Source organism: Prionailurus bengalensis, chromosome D3 (assembly GCF_016509475.1).
Source record: "Prionailurus bengalensis isolate Pbe53 chromosome D3, Fcat_Pben_1.1_paternal_pri, whole genome shotgun sequence".
Classification (NCBI taxonomy): Eukaryota; Metazoa; Chordata; class Mammalia; order Carnivora; family Felidae; genus Prionailurus; species Prionailurus bengalensis.
In genome coordinates, this window is record NC_057356.1 from 6,954,916 (window position 1) to 6,970,522 (window position 15,607).

General features: G+C 43.8%; 1 protein-coding gene across 1 annotated transcript; it reads left to right on the forward strand.

The window, feature by feature from the left end:
- Positions 1 to 9,738: 9,738 nt before the first annotated feature.
- Positions 9,739 to 11,918, forward strand: HCAR2 (hydroxycarboxylic acid receptor 2). The gene is given in 3 exon segments (XM_043557468.1): positions 9,739 to 10,527; positions 10,530 to 11,014; positions 11,017 to 11,918. Coding segments are annotated over 3 exon segments (1,224 nt in total). The 5' UTR covers positions 9,739 to 9,929; the 3' UTR covers positions 11,158 to 11,918.
- Positions 11,919 to 15,607: the final 3,689 nt, after the last annotated feature.

Below are 15,607 nucleotides of genomic sequence, written 5' to 3' on the forward strand. Positions count from 1 at the left end.
TAAAAAAAAAAAAAATTAAAATCTCTGCAATTATTGAAAGTACGTATGTTTTTGTTCAAAATTCAAAACAAATATATCAAGTGAGAAATAAAAGTCTTCCTTCTGTTGTTCCCCTTAATCTCGTTTCCTAGAGGTGATGACTAATATTTGGGGTAAAAACACACTTGCCCACAAATAACAAATCTTGTTTTGTTTTGCTGAAGCATGATACACAAATAGATCTGCAAGTTATTTTTGTCATGAATAGCTTCCTACATCAGAACAGAGATCAATCTCACTTTTAACTCCATTTCATTGTATAAACAAACCACATAAGGATTATTTAACCAATGGCCTCTTAATGGACATTTAAGTGCTTTCCAATTTTCCCCTATTGCCACCATGCTATGGTAAATATTCTGAATGATGTATCTTTGGGCACATGTGCTAGAGTTTTCGGAAGAAGATTCTGAGACAGGGGAAGTATTGGATCAGAGGACAGGCATACTGGGTGAGACAATGCACATCGTGGCTCACAGCATAGACCCTAGAGCTGGACGACCTGGGTTCAGATCTTAACTCCTTCACTTACTAGCTGTGTGGCCTCGGACAAGTTACTTAACGTCTCAATGCTTTACTTTCCTTGCCCATTAGATAGGGATAAGAGTTGTACCTGCCCTGTAGGGTTGTTTTGAATACTGAGTTTGATGTATAATGCATGCAGAATAGTGCCTGACAGAAGAGCAAACACTCTGTCCGTTAGCTCTTGGCTATTATCTGGCATTAGCTCTTTTTATATGAGTTTTCATTATAATCTTGATAGATATCACCAGATTGCCCAACACAAAGTTGAACCAGATTGCATTCCCACCGACAAAGCCTTCCTCCACATTCTTGCCAACAGGCCTTTGTTTGTTTAATAAACATTTTTATCTTTGCTTGTTAAAAAAAAAAAAAAGAGCCTTTTGTTTCCTAAGGAACACAAACAGGGGCGCCTAGCATGTGACTCTTCTTCTCAGGGTTGTGAGTTCCAGCCCCATGTTGGGTGCAGAGATTACTTAAAAGTAAAAATTAAAATATCTTAAGAAAAAGATGAAAGAGTAAGCGTTTTAAAAATTTATTTATTTATTTAAAAATGTTTTAATGTTTATTTATTTTTGAGAGAGAGAGACAGAGCGCAAGCAGGGGAGGGGAGGGAGACACAGAATGTGAAGCAGGCTCCACGCTCTGAGCTGTCAGCACAGAGCCCAACACGGGGCTGGGACCCATGAACCATGAGATCATGACCTGAGCCGAAGCCGGACGCTTAACCAACTGAGCCACCCGGGTACCCCAAGCCTTTTTTTTTTAAAGATCTTTTATTATTAAAAAAAATTTTTTTTAATGTTTATTTATTTTTGAGAGACAGACAAAGCACTAGTGAGGGAGGGGCAGAGAGAGAGGGAGAGACCCAGAATCTGAAACAGGCTCCAGGCTCCCAGCTGTCAGCATAGAGCCCAACAGGGGGGCTCGAACCCATGAGCCCTGGGATCATGACCTGAGCCGAAGTCAGATGTTCAACCGGCTGAGCCACCCAAGCGATCTTTTACTATTTTCATTTTTATCTGTTATTATTTTTAAGTAATCTCTATACCCAGTGTGGAGCTTGAACTCACAACCTAGAGATCAAGACTCACAAGCTGTAGTGATTAACCCACCCAGGTATCCCAAGGCTTACTCTTTTATTTATTATTTTTTTTCAAATGTTGAGCATGCCAGTCATTCTTTGATTTTTGTTGTTGTTTTTTTTTAAGTTTATTTATTTGTTTTTAAGAGAGAGAGATTGTGTGAGTGTGGCAGGGGCAGAGGTGGGGGGACAGAGGCTCTGAAGCAGGCTCTGCTCAGAGAACCGGATGTGGGGCTCATGAACCGTGAGATCGTGACCTGAGCCCCAAGTCTCCCAGGCACCCAACTGAGCCACCCAGGTGCCCCAAGGCTTGCTCTTTTAAAGCCATGAAGTCTAATCATCAATGTTGTTGTTGGTGCTGGTATGTTTGGTGTTGCACTGAGGAAGGCTTTGCCTAAGACAAGATCATGAAGACTCACTCTTAAGTTTTCTTCTAAGAATTTTTGTCTTACATTTCGGTCTGTCATCCATTTTGAGTTAATTTTTGCGTCCCGGGCAAAGAAGGGATCCGACTTCATTCTTTTGCATGTGGCTCTTCAGTTGTCCCAGCAGAACCTCTTGAAAAGACTATTCATTTCCCCGCTGATTTATCGTAGAACCCTTGTTGAAAATCAGCTGACCATAATTGCAAAAGCTTATCTCTGGACCCTCAATCATGCCCCACTGATCTACATGTCTATTCTTACGCCAGAAGCGCCCATTGTCTTGATGACAGTAAAGTATTTGAATTGGAAGTGTGAGTTCAACTTTTGTCTTCTTTTTCAAGATTATTTGATTATTCTGATTTGCCCTTAGGGTTTTTTTTTTTTTTACATGAACTTGAACACCATGTTTGAAAACCCTGCAATATTCTTCTTTTTTCTTTTTATATGTCTCTGTCAGCCAGTATGGCCAGCTTCCTCTCTATCTCTTTGCTACTTCTCAATTTCGCCTTCATCTTCCTTAGTGGTCCAGGCATCTCTCGTTTCCCACCAGCCAAGTGTCCCAGCTCAGCGCTATTTACCATCTGAGGGGGGAAATCTCCCACAATGTCCCCGATGAGCTATGCTTCCTGTAGTCCCACCCGCATGTGACCCCTCTCAGTGGAATATAGACCGGCCCCGTGACACGCTTTAACCCCCAAAATGTGGGGTTGGTGATGTTCTGAGATTTCCGAGCCAGGCAATAGAAAGGTCTGCACGTCTGCTCTTTGGAAGCCTTGAGTAGCGTCGTAAGAAGTCCAGCCTACCCCGTGGAAAGAACACGCGAAGAGGCCATGTGGAGATGCCAAGTAGGGAGATACAAGACTCGATGGAGAGGGAGGGAAGGCCAGGGGTCCCAGGGCTCTGCTTGAGCCTAGCTGCCCCCCACGCAAGAACTAGCCAGCTGAGTCCAGTCAACTCAGGACCCAGAGAGATAATACAACAGTGGTTGCTTTAAGCCCCTGAATTTTGTGGTCGTTTGCTACACAGCAGTAGATAACTAAAACAGAAATGCCAGCTAAATCTGAAGACAAACAGTGGGGTACTTAATCTAAGCCTTGGTTTCCTAATCCGTAATATGGAGCTGATGGTGACAATCACAACACATCATTCACAGGGTTTTCATGAGGATTAAGTGAGATCACAAATCTCTTAGCACTATGCCTGGCACAGAGGAGGCAGTTGATAAATGATAGCAATTTTTTTTAAAGATTTTATTTTTAAGCGATCTCTACACCCAACATGGGGCTTGAATTTACAAGCCCAAGATCAAGATGCCCCTCGCTATTATCATTTTCACTTAAAAAAAAAAAAGTTCAGTCCAGCTCAACGGCACTCATCCAAGCTGTGATAAGACAACTAGGAATAAAGATTCAATTCTGAAAGCCATAGATTTTAAGTGGAGTTTCCACAAAACTCAGTGGAATCACTGCCTTAGCTGGTGAAGTGATTCATTATAGCAAGTTTCTGTACAACTCATGTGCCAGTAAGAAAAAACATAAATACATAAAAGAACACAAACACGACGACACATGCCCACGGCACAGCAGAAAGACCGGAAATTCCACCCGAATCCAGGGAGGCCGGAATTCATGTTCAGTCTGAGTCGTTGTGAACTTTGTGTTACAATCAGAGAATGAGCTGGAAGATTGTCTGATCCCTCAATTTATACATGAAGAAACTCAGAGGGTAAGAGGGTTCATGGTAGTTGATGATAACGCCAGACCAAGCATCCAGGCCTCCAGCTTTTCTCTTCTTTCAAACTTAACAATATTTATTGCTCTTTCATAATTTTATCCATGACTATTGGTTGTTGTTGTTTTTTTAATTTTTTTTAACGTTTATTTATTTTTGAGACAGAGAGAGACAGAGCATGAACAGGGGAGGGGCAGAGAGAGAGGGAGACACAGAATCTGAAACAAGCTCCAGGCTCTGAGCGGTCAGCACAGAGCCCGACGCGGGGCTCGAACTCACGGACCGTGAGATCATGACCTGAGCCCAAGTCGGACGCTCAACCGACGAGCCACCCAGGCGTCCCGACTATTGGTTTTTTTAAACATAACTATTATTTTTTTAATGTTTATTTATTTTTGAGAGAGAAAGAGGGAGGAGGGGCAGAAAGAGAGAGAGAGAGAGAGAGAGAGAGAGAGAGAATTCCAAGCAGGCTGCACACTGTCAGCATAAAGCCTGCCATAGGGCCAGATCCCACGACAGTGAGATCAATGCCCTGAGCCAAAACCAAGAACCAGAAGCTCAACTGACTGAACCACCCAGTCGTCCCCAAAACCACAAATATTGTACAATTGTAAAACTTAGGAAGAGAAGGTACCTAGTAAATTTCAGCTCCCAGAAATAGACAACTATTGTTAATAGTTGGTGTTTCTGGCTTTTAGTGAAGAAAGTTAATCAAGGTTCTTTATGAATATCACCGACAAATCTACGTTCATCCCAGAAGGAAGCAGGAGACTCACAGGCGGCAAGGACAGGAAGTAAGTATCAGCCATTTCACTGGAGCCTTAACACACCCACGTAATATGACCTCAATCCAATGCAGCCTTACAAACGAGGCAATCATATAATAAGAGGCAGTGTAGTTTCATGGCTGGGGACACAGGCTTTGAAGCCAGTGCCAGATTCAAACCCAAAGCTCTGCTCTTATTAGCTGGGGTAGCCTTAAACATTTCCAACCTCTGTGAGTTTCACTGTCCTCATTTGGAAATCAGGATCAGCAATGGTCCCTACTCTGTGGACTGCAGTCATGGGAAAACACCATCATGTATTTGAAGCATTGCACGTGGGATCCGGTATATATTGGAAGCTCTCTGTAATGTAGACACCAACATCATCACCTTTCCTTTTTTGTTCTTGCTTTTTAAATTGAGGAATAAATAACATAAAACCCTATATTGGCTTCAGGCATGCAACATAATCATTCAATACTTGTGTATATTGCAAAATGATCACCACGAGGAATCCAGTAACCTGTCATCATACGTAGTTATGGAATTTTTTTCTTGTGATGAGGACTTTTAAGATTTACTATCTAGGGGTGGCTGAGTGGCTCAGTTGGTTGAGCGCCCATCTCTTGACTTTGGCTCAGGTCGTGATCTCATACTTCACAAGTTTGAGCCCTGCGTCGGGCTCTGTGCTGTGTCAGCACGGAGCCTGCTTGGAATTTTCTCTTCCTCTCTCTCTGCCCCTCCCCCACTCACTCTTACTTGCTCTTTCTCTCTCTCTCTCTCAAAGTAAATAAACTTAAAAATATATATATATTTTTGAAGATTTACTGGGGTGCTTGGGTGGCCCAATCAGTTAAGCGTCCAACTTCAACTCAGGTCATGATATCATGGTTTGTGAGTTCAAACTCCATGTCGGGCTCTGTGCTAACAGCTTGGAGCCTGGAGCCTGCTTTGGATTCTGTCTCCCTCTGTCTCTATCTCTCTGCCCCTCCCTGCTCTCATTCTGTCTCTTTCTCTCTCAAGAATAAATAAACATTAAAAATTTTTTTAATTAAAAAAAAAGATTTACTCTCTAAGCAACTCTCAACTACGCAATACAGTATTATCAGCTACAGTTGCCATAATGTACATTATAATCCCAGGACTTATTTATTTTATAACAGGAGGTTGTACTTTTTGGTTCCCTTCACCCATTTTGCCCCGCCTCCGGCAAACACCAATCTGTTCTCTGTATCTATGAGCTTTTTTTTTTTTATGACTCCTCATCAAGAGAGATCATACAGTATTTGCCTTTTTCCGTCTTATTTCCCTTAGCATAATACTGTCACGTCCATCTATGTTGCCTCAAACGCCAAGATTTCCTTCTCTTTTATGGGTGAATAATATTCCATTTTTACACACATGCTTTTTTTTTTATCCATTCATCCGTCTATGAACACTCAGGGTTTTTTTCCCATATGTTGGCTATTGTGAATAACGCCACAATGAATATGGGCATGCAGATATCTTTTCAAGTTAGTGTTTTCATTTTCTTTGGATAAATACCCAGAAGTGGAAGTGCTGGATTGTATAGTATTTTTTTTCCTAATTTTTACGAAACTTCCATACTGTTTTCCATGGTGGCTGCACCAACCTACATCCCACCAACAGTGCACAAGGGGTCCCTTTTCTCTGCATTTCTTGTCTTCTTCTCTTGATAATAGCCATTCTAACAGGTGTGAGGTGATATCTCATCATGGTATGGATTTATGTTTCCCTGCTAATTAGTAATGTTGAACATCTTTTCATGTACCTGTTTGTCATTCGTAGTTCTTCTTTAGGAAAATGTCTATTCAGAGGCTCTATCGTCTATTTATTCATTCATTCATGCATTTATTCATTTAGAGAGTAAGTGGGGAGGGGCAGAGAGAGAGAGAGACAGAGAGAGAGAGAATCTCAGGTAGGCTTCATGCTCAGTGCAGAACTGGACTCGGGGCTCAATCCCACAACTGTGAGATCACAATCTGAGCCAAAATCAAGAGTCAAACACTCAACTGACTGAGGCACCCAGGTGCCCAGGAGTTTTATAGTTTCAGGTCATACATTCAAGTCTTTAATCCATTTTAAGTTAATTTTTGTGTGTTTCATTCTTTTGATGTGGCTGTCCAGTCTTCTCAACACCATTTATTGAAGAGGTTGTCCTTTCCGCATTATATATTCTTGGCTCCTTTGTCATAAATAAACTGACCGTATTTTCATGGGTTTATTTCTGGGCTCTCTATTCTATTCCACTGATTTATGTGTCTGTTTTTATGCCAATACCATACAGTTTTGATTACTCTAGCTTTGTTATATAGTTTGAAATCAGGAGTGAAAACACTCTAGCTTTGTTCTTTTTCTCAAGATTGTTTTGGGCCTCCTGGGTGGCTTAGTCAGTCAAGCATCTGACTTTTGATCTCAGCTCAAGTCATTATTTCAGTTTGTGGGTTCAAGCCCTGAACTGGGCTCGGTGCTGACAGCGTGGAACCTGCTTCGGATTCTCTCTTTCTCCCTCTGTGCCCCTTCCTCACTCTCTCTCTCTCAAAATAAATAAACAAACTTAAAAAAAAAAAAAAAAGATTGCTGAGGAGCCTGGATGGCTCAGTCAGTTAAGCATCCGACTCTTGGTTTCGCCTTAGGTCACGATCTTATGGTTTCGTGGGTTTGAGCCTCGCATCAGGCTCTGTCCGTGCTGGCAGTGCAGAGTCCACTTGGGATTCTCTTTGTCTCTGCCCCTCCCCGAACTTGCACTGTCTTTGTCTCTCTCAAAATAAATAAATAAAAACTTTTTAAAAAACATCGTTTTGGCTATTTGGGGCCTTTTGTGGTTCGATACACATTTTGGAATTATCTGTTCTATTTTTGCAAAAAAATGCTATTGGCATTTTGATAGGGATGGCATTAAATCGGTAGATCTCCTTGGGGGGTATAGACATTTTAACAATATTAATTCTTGCAGTCCATGAACATGCAACATATCTTTCCATTTATTTGAGTCTTTGTCGATGTCTTTCATCAACGTCTTAGTTTTTGGTGTATAGGTATTTCACCTTCTTGGTTAAATTTATCCTAGGGTATTTTATTCTTTTTGAGTATGATTGTAAATAGGATTGTTTTCTTAACTTCTCTTTCGGATAGTTCGTTATTAGTGTAGCCAACATCATCTTCATCATTATCATCATCATCAAGTCCTCTGGTTCCTATGGGAATCTAATATTAGAGCATCCTGACTCCAATTTACTGTGAAGAGTCCACAGATCCCTTTTATTAAAACTAGGTATGCATCTAAAGAAGCAAATTTCCTATTTTTTAATGATTATTTATTTTTGAGAGAGAGAAAGAAAGAAAGATCATGAGCAGGAGAGGGGCGGAGAGAGAAGGAGACGCAGAATCTGAAGCAGGCTCCAGGCTCTGAGCTGTCAGCACAGAGCCCGACACGAGGTTCAAACCCATGAACCTCGAGATCATGACTTGAGCTGAAGTCGGACACTCAACTGACTGAGCCACCCAGGCGCCCCGTGTATTTCCTATTTTTAACTCAAAGTAGAAGCAGCACAGTTTGGAACCTCTTGCACAGCAAGAATCATAACTAAAATATTAAAGGGTAGACATTTTTTTTTAAAAAGGGTAGAAATGTTCTGCGGGGCTTCACTCAATTAGACTAAAAAGCAAAGAAATGATGTGTGAAATAGTGACCCGCTATGAGGCAGGGTTCAAAGTCCTCGTAGGTCCCATTGCTCTACACTTAATTGTCCAAAAATGGAGGCTTTTCAAATATCATGCACTTAGTAGGGGGAGGCTGTGAGTGCGTAGGGACGGAGAGACACAGGAACTCTCTGTACCTTCCGCTCAATTTTGCTGTGAATCTAAAACTCTAAAAGATAGCTTACTGATTTTTAAAAATCATGTACTTAAAAATAAATCACTTATTCGAGCACAGAAGCCTATCAAAATCCAACACAAACAAAAACCCCAGCTTTATTGTAACATATCGCTGGCAATCCAAACTAGGTTCAAGTTTTCAAACATCTTATGAAATTGTATGCTGTTCTCAAGTATCTTTCCCCTCCCCCCCCCCCCTTCACTTCCCAACTAGAGATTAATTGCAAAGTTCTGGTGTGGAAAAGCAATCCGTGTTTCTGCAGAGAAGGTGGCAGGGAAACATGAAAAGCAACACATCTGTCTTTGTAAAATAGATAATTACTGTCTTCTTGGTATTTCCAAAGAAATTATATGCATGCTACTGTTTTCTTTTTTCTTTTTCTTTTTCTTTTTCTTTTTCTTTTCTCTTTTCTTTTCTTTTCTCTTTTCTTTTCTTTTCTTTCCTTTCTTTTCTTTTTTCTTCTCTTTCCTTTCCTTTTTCTTTTCTTTCTTTTCTTTTTTCTTTTCTTCTCTTTCCTTTCTTTTCTTTTCTCTTCTTTTTTACTCTATTTATTTTGAGAGACAGAGAGACACACACGGAGCAGGGGAGCAGGGGAGGGGCAGAGAGAGCATCCCAAGCAGGCTCTGAGCACAGAGCCTGATGTGGGGCTTGAACCCACGAGTCATGAGATCATCACCTGAACCAAAATCAAGAGTTGGACCCTTAACCGACTGAGCCACCCAGGCACCCCAGCATGATACTGTTTCTTAAATCATATACATGCTAAAGCTTCATACTCATTCTTTTTTTTATGTTCATTTTTGAGAGAGAGAGACAGAGCACAAATCAGAGAGAGAGGGAGACACAGAATCTGAAGCAGGCTCCAGGCTCTGAGCTATCAGCACAGAGCCTGAAACGGGGCTCGAACTCATAAACTGAGAGATCATCACCTGAGCCAAAGTTGGACGCCCAACCGACTGAGCCACCCAGGCGCCCCCATACTCATTCTTAATGTTTCTGGAAAACCATGCTGCTTAGCACAGGAAATTATTATTGCCATTGTTGTTTTGTTCATTATGTAAGCCAACAAGCTGCCAGTGAGTTAATCCTCTAATGTTAAGCACTCAGTATGTAGGCACACAGCCTTCCAAAGGGATGCCTTCCACGTTTCAGTAATTCACAAATGGCAGTTGGCTTGCCTAAACTTATCCTTTACATTTAGGAAGCTGTGGGTTCCTGTCTGCCCAGGGGATTTTTATTACTTGTTTATGCAAACAGCAGATTGCATAAGAGCCTTGCTGGCTTTTTTTTTTTTTTTTTTTAAACGATTTCGTAGCTTCCTGGTAACCATTCAGTCATCTATTTCAACACCCTGACATGACATAAAGGCGGGAGCTGAACCTCACATTCGCCACTCAGACACACACCTCTTTCCTTGGGCATTCGCTAGGTGAGGCGCTCCCTAGGACTGACTCGCTCCACTCATGAACCTGCACCAGCAGCAGAATCATTTTCTGGAAATAGACAAGAAGAACTGCTGTGTGTTCCGGGATGACTTCATTGCCAATGTGCTGCCACCAGTGCTGGGGCTGGAGTTTGTGTTCGGCCTCCTGGGCAATGGCCTTGCCCTGTGGATTTTCTGCTTCCACCTCAAGTCCTGGAAATCCAGCCGGATTTTCCTGTTCAACTTGGCCGTGGCCGACTTTCTCCTGATCATCTGCCTGCCATTCTTGACGGACAACTACGTGAGGAAGTGGGACTGGAAGTTTGGGGACATCCCTTGCAGGCTGATGCTCTTTATGCTGGCCATGAACCGCCAGGGCAGCATCATCTTCCTCACCGTGGTGGCCGTGGACAGGTATTTCCGGGTGGTCCATCCCCACCACGCACTGAACAAGATCTCCAATCGGACGGCGGCCATCATCTCCTGCCTCTTGTGGGGTGTCACCATCGGCCTGACGGGTCACCTCCTGCACAAAAAGATGTTGATCAGGAATCGAGATGCGAATTTGTGCAGCAGCTTTAGCATCTGCCATACCTTCAGGTGGCACGATGCCATGTTCCTCCTGGAGTTCATCCTGCCCTGGGCATCATCCTGTTCTGCTCGGCCAGAATCATCTGCAGCCTGCGCCAGCGGCAAATGGACAGACACGCCAAGATCAAGAGGGCCATCAACTTCATCATGGTGGTGGCCATTGTCTTCATCATCTGCTTCCTGCCCAGCGTGGCTGTGCGCATACGCATTTTCTGGCTCTTGCACACCACGGGTACGATGAACTGTGATGTCTATCGCTCGGTTGACCTGGCGTTTTTCATCACCCTCAGCTTCACCTACATGAACAGCATGCTGGACCCTTTGGTGTACTACTTCTCCAGCCCATCTTTTCCCAACTTCTTCTCCACCCTGATCAACCGCTGCCTGCGGAAGAAGACACCACAAGGGCCAGATAACAACCAGAGCACAAGCATGGAGCTCACGGGGGATCTGAGTACAACCAGGAGTGTTCCAGACACTTTAATGGCCAACCCCAGTGAGCCGTGGAACCCACCTTATCCAGCCCCAGCTTCTCGCTAAATAATCGAGCCAAGAAGAGAGATTGTTACCGAGAACCAAGGTCTCTGGAGAAACGGTTTGGCTGGGTGCACAGAGTACCATCGTTAGCCCCGGCCTGTGGTTTCCTGGAACTTCCAGATTCAGAGAATCAGACTTAGAGAAGTGGTGTGGCAGAGTGGGCTGCCTGGTTGCAGAACGTCAGCAGAGGAATCTTGGGGGGAACAGAGAGTAAAGCCTCTGAAACTTCTGCTCAATCTCTGACACTCACAGGACCGAAGACGACAAAACTGTCCTCACCTTCTGCTGAGTAGAGTTGGAGCCACAGAGACGCCCATCAGCACCTGTGATTCACTGACCTCTTTCCCTCCCTTGCCTGAGATGTGGATGGTTCTCAGCTCCTGGGGAGGGAGTGGGTATCCAGCCTGTTGGTGGACTCCAGCTGAGACAAGCAGAGCTAAGTGACTGGAGGGAAGTTATTGCCCCGGAAGGGAGGCCAGGCGTCATTAGCCGAGCCAGTAGGTCACTTACGTTCCATGGATTCATCTCTCAGCCAAGCTTTAGCAGAAAAGCACTAGGCAAAGAGACTCACAGCTTTGGTTAATATCTGAGTTTCCAGTAGTGGGAAGAGAGGGATTAGCCAGGGAGGGACGGAGCAAAACAGTCTTACTAAGAAAAAGGAAAGGCGTGTATGCTACGACCTTCGACCTTCGGCTAATCCGTTCCTTTCTTGTTGACACTAATTTGAAGGCTGAGCAGTTAGAGACTTTGGAGAAGATAACCGCTTCCCACCTCTGTTTGCTTTTGTCATTAAAAGGGAGATGCTGTGCAGCAATCCGAGGGAGAAGGTGCCTCCTGGTTCGTTTGCTCGTGTTTCTATCCTTATGGGAAATCTACCATGTCAATAAACTTGGATGTGAGACACACTGTCTGGTGTTGCATGTGTCTGGATGATGGTTCACAGAAACGGACTTCTTACTTAAGCAGAGACTTTTATGGGCTGTCAACTGTGTCCTAGTAGAAAAATACTGATTACTGTAAAGTAAGAAAAGGATGTGGACGCTGAACTGCACCAAGAGACAGTTAAGTGAAAATTACACCTGCATTAGGACAAGGACGAGAAAGGGCTGGGAATAAATAAAAAACCATTTAATTGGGAAGGGAGGTGCAGACAGGGTTGCAAGAGCACTGCACATTTTACTTAGAGTTTGGTGAATATTGATGTTACTATCTGTGTGTTAAAAAAAAGGAATCGGGGACTCCTGGGTGGCTCAGCTGGTTAAGCGTCTGACTTGGTTTCTGCTCCGGTCACCATTTCACAGTTCGAGATAGAGCCCCGCAGTCGGCTCTGTGCTGACTCAGAGCCTGCTTGGGATTTTCTGTCTCTCCCTCTGTCTCTGCCCCTCCCCTGCTCTCACGTACTCTTTCTCTCTCTCTCAAGATAAATAAATAAATAAACTTTAAAATAAATAAATCATAAAGCATGGTGGTTAAACAAAATGATGTGTTGGAAAAAAAAAAAAGGAATGGGGACAGACTGGGGTGCTTGCACAGGAGGGGGAAGAAAGAATTTCCTATGGAATTATTGTAGTTACCAGTTCTGGATGGAAAGGAGACGTACAGGGTTGAGTCTGTGATCCGTCCAAGTTTCTGTTACGCTTTCATTCCCAGCTTGTCACTCCTTGATTCTTTAGCAAGACGAGGCTTGCTTTGACATCCTGACTCAGAAACAGATAAGAAAGGTAGATCCTCAGACTCCTAGCCATAGTTGGATGGCAGTAAATGAATAGACATAGACGTTCTCATGGTGAAGTGTTTTGAGAGCACTTTGCTTGCCCGGTTCTCCAGTCCATTCCTAGAAGTAGAAAGTTAAAGCAGAAATCACCTTCTTATAAAGAAGAAGTGTTGGCAGACATGAGCTCAGAGGGAAGGAGTAGTTCCCCGGCCTCAACCGCATGAGTCAGCAGGGAGCCCGGCTGTGAAACTCTGACCTGTTTAGAATTAATTCACATTCGTTTCATTTGTTCATGAGTTCCATCAGCTTTTTTTTTTTTTTTTTTTTAAATAGGCTCCACGCCCAGTGTGGGGCTTGAACTCACGACCCTGAGATTAAGGACTGCCTGCTTTACTGCCTGAGCCAGCCAGGCACCCCTCCATCAGCTCTCAGGTATCAGCACCAACTATGTGCCCAATGCTGTGCTGGGTGGTTGGTGGAAATAGTACAAGGGACAAGGTACCCAAGACCTTGTTCTTTTTTTTTAATTTTTTTTTTCAACGTTTATTTATTTTTTTTGGGGGGGGGGACAGAGAGAGACAGAGCATGAACGGGGGAGGGGCAGAGAGAGAGGGAGACACAGAATCGGAAACAGGCTCCAGGCTCTGAGCCATCAGCCCAGAGCCTGACGCGGGGCTCGAACTCATGGACCGCGAGATCGTGACCTGGCTGAAGTCGGACGCCTAACCGACTGCGCCACCCAGGCGCCCCCCCAAGACCTTGTTCTTACAGAACTCACCTTCGGGATGAGGAGACAACAGAAAAGTAAAACAGTGACTGGAAAAGAAATTGGGGACAGTTGGGAGTATTATGAAGACAGCAAAGCAGGGTGACGGGCTTAAAAGGGAGGGGTCTGGGATGACCAGGAAGGTCTCTATGAAGAAGCGACCTTGACCTGAGCCATAAATGACAAGGCAGAGCAGAAACCAGCAAAATGTGCAAAACTCTGGGGGAAGGACATTCTAGCCAGCGGTGAAGGTAACCACAAAGGCCCCGAGGTGAGACTCAGTTGGTGTGTGTGAATGTACTTGTGTCCTGGGGCCACCATAGCAAAGTACCAATCTGGGAGTTTAAAACAACAAAAATATGGGGCGCCTGGGTGGCTCAGCTGGTTAAGTGTCCAACTCTTGGTTTTGGCTCAGGTCATGATCTCAAGGTTCATGAGTTCGAGCCCTGTGTCAGGATCTCTGCTGTCAGTGCAGAGCCCACTTTGCATCCTCTGTCCCCTTCTCTCTCTGCCCCTCCCCTGCTCACACATGTGCTCTCTCTCTCTCTCTCTCTCTCTCTCTCTCAAAAAAGAAATAAACATTAAAAAAAAAAAAATAGTCAGATGCTTAACCTACTGAGCCACCAAGCCATCCCTAGAACTGAACTTTTGATGAAATTCTTTGATGGTTGAGGCTGGGCTGTTTGTATTACCGGCTAAGCTCCTGAGAAGGAAATTCCTTTTTTTTTCCTCATTGTAGTGGGATGATGCCTTATTATAATTGTGTAACTCAGGGACCTCATAAATGCAAGTAACTGAATCACACTTCAAATTAGCTTAAGTAAAAAATGAAAAATAAGAAGAGAGGAAAGGTACTAGCATATCTCACAGAAACTGAGAGAGAGAGAGTTAAACCAGGGTTGGGCAGCTCCAGGAGACCAGCTCACAGCCCTTCGCCCCAACTCTTAGCCATGAACTTGACTCAACCCCTCCATACCCCTGTCTCTCCAGTTAGATTCTCACATGAGAGAATTTGACTGGTCCCAAACCATTCTCTATAAAAGAGTCATGAAAATAAGTCACAGAGCAGCTGTGCAAAGGGTATTTTATTTTATCTATTTTTTAAAGTTTATTTATTTATTTTGAGAGAGAGCGAGAGAGCAAGAGTGAGCATGAGCGAGGAGGGGCAGAGAGAGAGAATCCCAAGCAGGCTCTGTCAGTGCAGAGCCTGATGTGGGGCTTGAACTCACAAACCTTGAGATCATGACTTGAGTTGAAATCAGGAGTTGGTCGCTTAACCTACTGAGCCACCCAGGCGCTCCCACAAAGGGTATTTTAAAATTACTGTTTGGGTAAAGACATGCTCTCTGCCAGGTGTTCCTCATATAACATTCCAGATCACCTTCCATGTCACTCATACATAGCACATTTGGACTTTAGGTAGATCTCAATTCTCTTGCTGCCCAAATGTCTGCCATGTTTTAAGATGGTGGTCCCAGAGAATGGAGAAGCAATCAGTCAACCTTTGGAAGCAACACAATTCACACACCCATCTCCATTCAGATGGGGACCTCCAGATGTGAGTTCTAGAGCCCCTCAGAAGACCTTCCTGGAGAATTAAATTCTTCATTATTTTATGTATTGCTTCATAAACTCGGGGCTTAGAAATACTCTTTGGCCAGGGAACACCTGGCCATGACGCTGTGTTCACGAGGTTCTGTGTCTTCTGTGGCAATGTTGTCATCCTCCTGGAGCTCAAATTTAAGATTTGGCCACCTTGACTCTTCAGAGAGAAGGGGTTTGCGTGTGGCATCACAAACGTCAGGGCTGACCTATCGTCCACAATCCCACGGCCCGGGCAAATGAAAAGCAAGCACTTCTAGGCTCTTGGCAAATATTGATAAACTCAGTGTTCGGGCCGCACCCACAGAGGGATTTACGGCCATCAACAGGAATCGGGGTACATGACTTTCGACAATGAGAGAAAATGAATCGATCCACTGATGTCATCAGGTTGAAAAACTGGGTTTCTCTCCAGCATGCTTACAAAATATCCTTTCTCTTGATTATGATAGTTCAGTAGGAAAATGGTATTAATGATCTGCTGCTGCTGCTTCTTCTTCTTTTTTTT